Source organism: Dendrobium catenatum, unplaced genomic scaffold (genome assembly GCF_001605985.2).
Source record: "Dendrobium catenatum unplaced genomic scaffold, ASM160598v2 fragScaff_scaffold_622, whole genome shotgun sequence".
Taxonomy (NCBI): domain Eukaryota; kingdom Viridiplantae; phylum Streptophyta; class Magnoliopsida; order Asparagales; family Orchidaceae; genus Dendrobium; species Dendrobium catenatum.
In genome coordinates, this window is record NW_021319084.1 from 15,694 (window position 1) to 23,963 (window position 8,270).

Below are 8,270 nucleotides of genomic sequence, written 5' to 3' on the forward strand. Positions count from 1 at the left end.
TGTGTTTCTCTTCAATTAGTTTCCACTGTTACTACTGATAGAATTCTGAGACGGATTAAACCTAAGGTTGGTTGGTTTAAACATTTTTATGGCTCTCTTAACAATTCTAATGCAAGTTGTGTAGGACTGATTTGGGATTGCAACAGCCATGTTATTGTTGACTTTATAAGTCATAGTTCCTCTACCATTGTGATTGTGGCTAAGATTCAAGCTCTATAATATGGTTTGCAATTATGTATCTCTTTAGGTATCACTCAAATTTGGATTGAATTTGATGCCAAGTTTCTTATTTATTATATTAATGGTTATATGTTTACCAATCCATCTTATTTATATATGATTAGAGACATTAAATAGTGGCTTTCACTCATTTATTTTTATATCACTCATGTTTTATATGAAGGAAGTGATGTTGCTGATTGGCTGGCTAAGATTTTTTGTAATTTAATAGATTGTACTGATTATGTTGTTACTTCTTTACCTGATAAGTTGAAGTATCTATTAAGGTTGGACCTATATGGAATGTCATATATTCGATCCTCCTAACATTTTTTGTTTTATTTCTTATTTTGGTGGTTATGTTCTTCTCTTGCCGACCTTTTGTGCTTGGATCCTCCTTTTTGGGTTTCTTTGTGTTTTTTATGAATAATGTTGTTATTTTGCTTAACTTATCTTAGGTTTGTTGGTTTGGTTTTTTATGGAAGCTGCTGGCCTTTTTATATTTAGTTTGCCTTCAATTTTTGCTTTGTGCTTATCTTGCTTGGGTATTTTTTTGCATTGATTTTACATCCTCTGCAGTATGGTTTTATTCATCTTTTTTTTTTTTTTGAGAGAAATGCAACCAGCATTAGATTAATAAAAAGCACCAAACAAGGCATTAGAAACAATCTAAATGAGAGCTGACTCCAAACAACATTCCTCTTTTACAAGTTTAACAAAGGGGGAAGGAAGAGAGATCTCCCAAAAAAGGTCCCAAATAAAATCATAAGAAAAGGAAAGGTTAGCACAAAAATCAGCTATCCTATTACAATTTCTACCAATGCATTTAAAAATAACATTATTACCATACCTCAAACCAAAGAAGTTTTCATCTCTGATGCATCCAAGTTTCTTCTTCTCTTTGCTGTACAAGTTGAGAAGAAATTGAATGACATTCTTATTGTCCCCTTCTATTTTAACACCTTTGGCATTATCAATAGAATTATGCAATATATCTTTTAAAGAGTTAAAAGAATAAAGTTCCAATTGTGCTATATCCCAATGCATCCCATAGAAACCAAATGCACGAACAAATCTTCCTTTGTGGTCTCTAATAATACCTCCAATGCCCGCTCCATAGTTACTTCTTAATGCAGCATCAATGTTGATCTTGTACCACTCGGGTGGTGGAGGATGCCAGAAATCTATAGACAATCCAGTGGATTGTTTAACATCCCAATTTTTCGAGAGTCCCTTTTGACGTTTATCCAATGCAACAAGGCTAATCACATTAGCAACCATAACAGACACACTGTCTTCCTTCTTAGTATGTTTGGTATTATTTCTATTATTCCAGGAAATCCATAACAAGGTAAAATAGAGCTTTACCATCATCAGATTCTTCTCATAAGAAGCTTGTAGCTCATTTATACAATCCTGAAAAGAGTTAAACAGGGGAATATGAAAACCCCATTCCTGTAGAATGCAAATAACTCTTATCAAATTTGGACATTTAGTAGTTATATGGTCCCGATTCTCCACTTCTCCACAACCTCTTGGACACAAGAAATTATTGGATAATCTCCTTCTTATCAGAAATTCTGCTGTTGGAAGAGCATTTTTGCAAAGTCTCCAAATGAATAATTCCACCTTTGCATATAATTTCAACTTATGAATCCATAAGTAAGGATTATCACCATCCATCTTCACCATATCTTCTTTAATCAATGAAGTAATTATTTTGCCAGAGAACTTATATTTCAAATCCATAAAATCTTCCTCTTCTTCTTGATGTATTTGAATGTTACTTATAACATTTACCAGGTCTTCTCTGAAAAAAAGTAGTAATTTGTCCATGTTCCATCTGCCATCAAGAATAAAATAATCAAGAGTGATATTATCTTCTTCAAAAGAAGCTACAAAGGTTGGCCATTTGAGTAAGCTTTTGTCCAATATCCAAACATCGTTCAAAACATTAATATGAATTCCTTTAACCACATTCCATCTGATAATGTTTTTCATAGCATTCCAGCCACTAGAAATGATCTTCCATGCTGAAGAACCTCTTTTAATAACATCTTTCTTCCACCAATCTTCACCGTATTTTGCGAAGAGATTTCTATTTAAGAAAGAATTTGGATTAGTTACTAGATTCCATGAAAATTTAGCTCTAAATGATTCAACACTTGAAATTGCTGAATGGAGTCCCCAACCGCCAGATGCTCTTGGTTTGCAAAGATCTTCCCAAGACACATAATGTAATCCCTATTTTCCTTCTTGATTATTCCAAACTTAATTCCTATAGTATTTTTCAAATTCCTTCAACACACTTAAAGGAAAAAGGGAATGAGAAATTAAAAACAAAGGTAGATTACAAAAAATTGAATTGTCTAGCACAAGTTTTCCAACTAGAGAAATATATCTATTTCCCCATGAATTTAAAATCTTCAAATATTTGTCCAATAAGAATTGAAAATCTGCCTTTTTCAGTCTTCTTAAAGCCAGTTTAGTTCCCAAATAATCTAATTCTTCCACCACCTTGATCTCTAGAATTTTTTTAATTTTCTTCTTTCTTCTTCTCTCAACAGTTTTGCTAATAATCATGGCAGATTTTTTAAGATTCTGTCTTTGACCAGTCCATCCACAGTAATTATTCAAAATAGCCTTCATCTTCTTGATGCTTTTAATCTTAGCATCAGACAGTAAGAGGACATTATCTGCATAAAGCAAATGAGAGATCTTCTGACATCTAGAAGCAACTTTGATGCCTAAGTCCTTCCCCTCCTGTGATAGGACATTAGATAACAATTGGGAACATATAATAAATAGAAAAGGGGATAATGGACAACCTTCGTGGAATCCACTCCTCCCCACAATCCATTTTGATAAATCACCATTGATGATGATAGAAAATCTAGGCTCCATAATGCATTCCATAATAAGTTTTATGAATTTCACGGGAAACCCCATTCATAAAGAGTATTCCAACACATGCTGTCGTAAGCTTGCACCATATCAAGCTTGGTGGCCGCCAAACCTCCTTTAGATTTAGAAATTCTGATTTTATTGATCAAATCCTGAGCCAACAACAAATGTTCAGAAATACTTCTCCCTTTTAAAAAACCAACCTGCTCTTCTGAAATAACTTTTGGGATTACCATCAAAAGTCTGTTCAACAACACCTAAGCAACAATTTTATAAACGGAGTTACACAAGCTGATAGGACGGAAACCTTTGGGAGATAAAGGATTAGTATTTTTCAGGATCAACACTATAAGTGTTTCCTTCCAATCACTACACTTTTTTCCTGAGCAAAACAACTCTCTAACATCTTTACATACATCAATACCAATAATGTTCCAGTAAATTTTAAGAAAAGAATACGTTATACCATCAGGTCCCGATGCTTTGTTGTTGCCAAGTCGTTTGATAACTTCCAGAATTTCCACATCTGAGATTTGAATCTCCAAGCTTCTTCTATCATTATCATCCAGAATAGATAACGGGTTAGGCCAATTTTCAGTACAGCAACTCCTTTGCTTCCACTTGTTTTGAAAATACTTGAAAAACACCTTATGCAGCTCTTCAGGATCTTCGGTGAGAACCCCATCATCATTTTTAATTTGAGAAATCCTTTTTCCATTTCTTCTAGTATTTACAAAAGAATGAAAAGATTTATAATTAGTGTCTCCTTCTTCTATCCACTTAGCCTTAGCTCTTTGTCTCCACCATGTATTCAACCGTGCAAGAACCGAATTCAGTTCTTTAACTTTTGATCTCAACATCCAAAGATTTTCATCAGTAAGCCATCCCAGCGAAGCCTCTTCTTCTTGAATCTGAGAGATTTCTTCTTTCAGATTCTTCTTTTCCAAAGAAAAGTCTTTAATTCTTGCCTTGCTCCAAAAAAACAATTCCTTCAATTCTTTCTTACACTTCTTGTTGAAAATTTCCATATCACTTCCTTGGAAAACCTTCCTCCATACTTTACCAATAATAAAAGACGAAGCTTTATAAGAAATCCAAACGTCTTCAAATTTAAGCATTCAATTCCTTTTATAAGAATTATCAAAAATCTTCAAGACTATAGGACAATGATCCGATGCTACTCTAGCAAGGTATCTAACCACTGCTACCTGCACACCATTGATGGATATAGAGTTAAGCAAACACCTGTCTAGTCTCTCAAGTATACGATCTCCTCCTAATTTGTTGTTACACCAAGTGAATCTTGGACCCACAAATCCCACATCATGTAAGTCATTAACATTTAAGAAATCAACCATCTCTTTGGAACCTTGAGCAAAAACAAATTTTCTTCCACTCCTCTTATATTCTTGAGACAAGATCCAATTAAAGTCTCGCCCAACAATGAAAGGAACCTTCCTATTGGAAACCTCTTGTAAACTTCCCAATAACTCTCTCCTCTTTACAACTTCCTTATTCCCATAGATAATAGCAATCATCGACACCCCTTTATTGAAGACATTGAGTTCACCTATAATACATTGATCAGTTTCCTTTAAAACTGAGAAAGAAGCTAAGTCTGACCTCCAAAGCACCATAATACCTCCAGATAAGCCATCAGATGGGAAAAGGTAGAAATCCCAATCAGCTCCCATAATCTTATGAAAGGAAACTTTGTCAAAAGCATTGAGCTTAGTTTCCACTAACCCCACAAACAAAATACCATGATCTTTAATCACCTCCTTGAGATATAGAGAGGCTTCGTTTTTGTTGGCCCCTCTACAATTCCAAAAAGCTATTGAATTCATTGATATAGCCTAGGGGATGCCTCCCCTTCCCTCCTTTTGTTACCACCACCATCAAAATTCCTCCCTTTCGGAATGTTTTTAATAGAACCAAGAGATTTCAGCTCTTTAGCTAATTTCACCTTGTTAGCCTCACCATTCAAACTTCTGTCTTTCCCCAAACTACTACCAGAATTATTACTGTCAACATCTTCAACTTTGTTTGACTTCAATATTATACCATCACAGGTATCCTCCTTAGTTTCCAACCATTTATCCCCATTAAATGTTTCTTCATTAATCATATTTTCATTGACAGAATTCAGAATATCAAATTGATTAACAGAATTTGATATAATAGGAATAACATAATCAGAGATCTTACACGAACTAGTATCAGTACATTCCTTGCAGTTAACTGAAGGATCTTCTCTAACCAAAGCATCAGCTCCAATCTCTGTATCATTCTACCGATTAACTTCTAAAGCCAATTCTCCTTTTTCTAGCTGATCTTCATTTCCCATATGAACTCTCTTTGTGTTGGAAGAGTCTTTACTATTTTCAGAAGCAAAAGTATGTTCCTTATGACCTGCATTTAAAATGACATTCTTCTTAACAAAAATAGCTTTGCTGGATTTCACCACATTGCTTCTCTGAATAGGTCTTCTTCCTTTCTTGTTATTGACAAGAATCCAAGGACCATAGGATGGTTCATTAGCTTTATCAAGCAAATTATTTCCTCCAGCAGCTTCATTATTGATATTATCAACAATCAATGCCTCCTTAGGATGTTTACTGATTTTTCCACACTCTTCCTTCAAGTGCCCAATCAAACCACATTCGAAACAAAGGTTGGCCACTTTCTCAAATTCAACTTTTTGAAAGAACCTCCCAGAAATGCTATCCACCCAAACTCCCAATGGAAGAGGTTGATCAAGCTTCACCCGAACACAAACTCTAGCAAATTCTCTCCTTCCCCATTGGAATAAATTACCATCCATCATTAAAGGAGTACTAATTCTAGAAGCAATCCTTGCTATATTATCTTCATCCCAACATTGCAAGGGCAAGTTTGGCATTCTAACCCATATAGGAGAGGTTAGACCCTTTATGGATAAAGCAGAAAAAATTGTAGACCTATTTTCCAACCTAATAATGTGTCCATTAATAAACCACGGACCTCTTAATAGAGCTGCTTTCACCATCTCTTCTGATTTAAAAGAGCATAAGAACCATCCTCTCCCTAAAGCTGTAAAATGAAATTGGCCCAAGTGACTCAATTGCTTTCTAATTTCCCATGCAACCATATGAGAAGCTATCTCTCTGCCAAACACCTTAATAACCACAGAATTCAATAGTTTCTTAGCATTCGTAATCTCCATTTCTTCATTCATCCTTACAGCTTTACCATCATCATATAACAACATTTCATCTTCTTTAAAATTAATTTTGATATATGGCTTACTACTCCAAGGATTACTGTTGCCAATATTATCAGTAGATTTTGGCATTTCAACATCCACCTTATCCACATTCGTTCCATTAATAACATTTGCAAAATAATGAATATTATTGTTACCCAAACTCAATGAATTCGCCTTTATCTCACTATTTCCAGATATTATATTTGAATTCATAAATTTGTTAACAAAAATTTTCATCCCTGAAGAGGATGCATCGGGATCCACCGAGTTAGTTGCAGAAAAAACTTTACCAGTTCCAGGAGTGACATCATTTATAGAATCATCAATTCCTTTCCCTTTACCTTCCACATACTTAATCTTCTTTGGCGCTTCTTCTGAGACATATTTGATCACCAGCGGTCCTTGCGACTTCAACAAATGATCATCCACCAAATGTTTGAACGACGGAACATCGTTAACCTTCAGATTAATCTTCAAATTGCCAATGAATGACGGAGGTCTAGTCACCGGAGACTGAGCTTGCCGGCGACTCTCTGCCGCCATCATCTACAGTTCTTCCTGGGAATCAGAAAAAAAAAACCGGGAACAAAAATTTGAATTTTTCAGGGATTTCTCTCTAACGGAAATTCTAGAGTTTCTCTCTCTAACATCCCAATTTTATTCTTCTATGATGCTCATCTTATACTTCTCCTATCTTGTTTAAGAGTTGGAATGGGGTCTGTGTTGATGGGTTGAGGGCTAGGGGTGTTATAATCAATGTTGGCAGGATGTTTGGTTTTTTGGGGTTAAGGTAGCTTTTCATTTTATCCATTTTACCCATATTTTTTTTATTTTCATCCTTTGGAGTTTGGATTTGTTTTTTTTGGCTAATTGATCAATTGGAAATGTTGTTGATATGTCTTATTGATTGGAACTATATTTGTTTTAATTGTTGGAATCATATAATGGGTGGGTGTTGGATTGTATTCGAGCAGTGGGTGAATAATGACATTCATGACACTTTAGATACTATGCACTTGTGCCAATTTCTTAACTCCAAGTGGACCCTTCATGATTTGAATGCCTCTGTTGGTTTTGATAAGTGGGTCTTTTGGATTGGATGTAGTTTGAGGGGTTTCCTCGAGTATTCTTCGAACTCTCTCATGTTGGCAATAACTACTATTTTTATCATAATTTTGTTTATGTTTTTGGCATATCAATATCCAATCTCTTGTTAGGTTTTTGGGTGGCAAATTTCATGAGCTTTATGAGTTGCTATATTAACTATCTCTTTAATGGCTTTGTTGGTTTGTGGGTTTTTCGTATGGTACATTATTTGTTATTATGTCTCTTAATCCATTTCTAGTTTGGGTTTGTCTTTGGTTCTTATTGTCTCCCATGTTATTTTTGGGTCTTCTCCTATAGCTTTTTTATGATGTTATTCCTTATGTTGTCATACATTTATTATTCTTTTCCTCCATTGTTGTTGATGAAGTTTTTGGTGTTTCCTTCCCATCAAGAGATTCATTGGACTAAAGGGCTTTCTTTATCCTGTAGCAAATCTATTTCTTCCTTAACTATATTAATATCTATAAATTAATCTGAAGTGTTGCCATCCTATTTTATTTATCACCTCTATCTATGCATATCCTTTCTTTTTCTTTGGTAATCTAATAATTGTTATGACATTAATTGTATTTTGGGTTGTTGGTACTATCTTCCACACATGTTGTAAGTTTAATTTGAATTATTTTGAGTTTATCAACTATAATATTATTGATTCTAACCTGTTATATTTTATACAATCATCCTTATTTGTTTCTCAAATAACTTTCCAGTTCTTTCATTATTATTCTATGGTACAGATTTTATATTTTGCATATTATTTTGTTAAGTGGATTGGGTTGCAGGTGTACTATTT

The 8,270-nt window shown here is 34.4% G+C and overlaps 1 protein-coding gene across 1 annotated transcript; it reads right to left on the reverse strand.

Annotated features, from left to right (window-relative positions):
- Positions 1-1,069: 1,069 nt before the first annotated feature.
- Positions 1,070-4,970, reverse strand: LOC110113605 (the record flags this gene model as incomplete). The annotated part of the gene is made up of 5 exons (XM_020846246.1): positions 4,340-4,970; positions 3,540-4,204; positions 3,327-3,380; positions 2,680-2,982; positions 1,070-1,635 (listed from the first exon to the last, which is right to left on the reverse strand). Coding segments are annotated over exons 1-5 (2,219 nt in total), but the record flags the coding sequence as incomplete, so codon positions are not given.
- Positions 4,971-8,270: the final 3,300 nt, after the last annotated feature.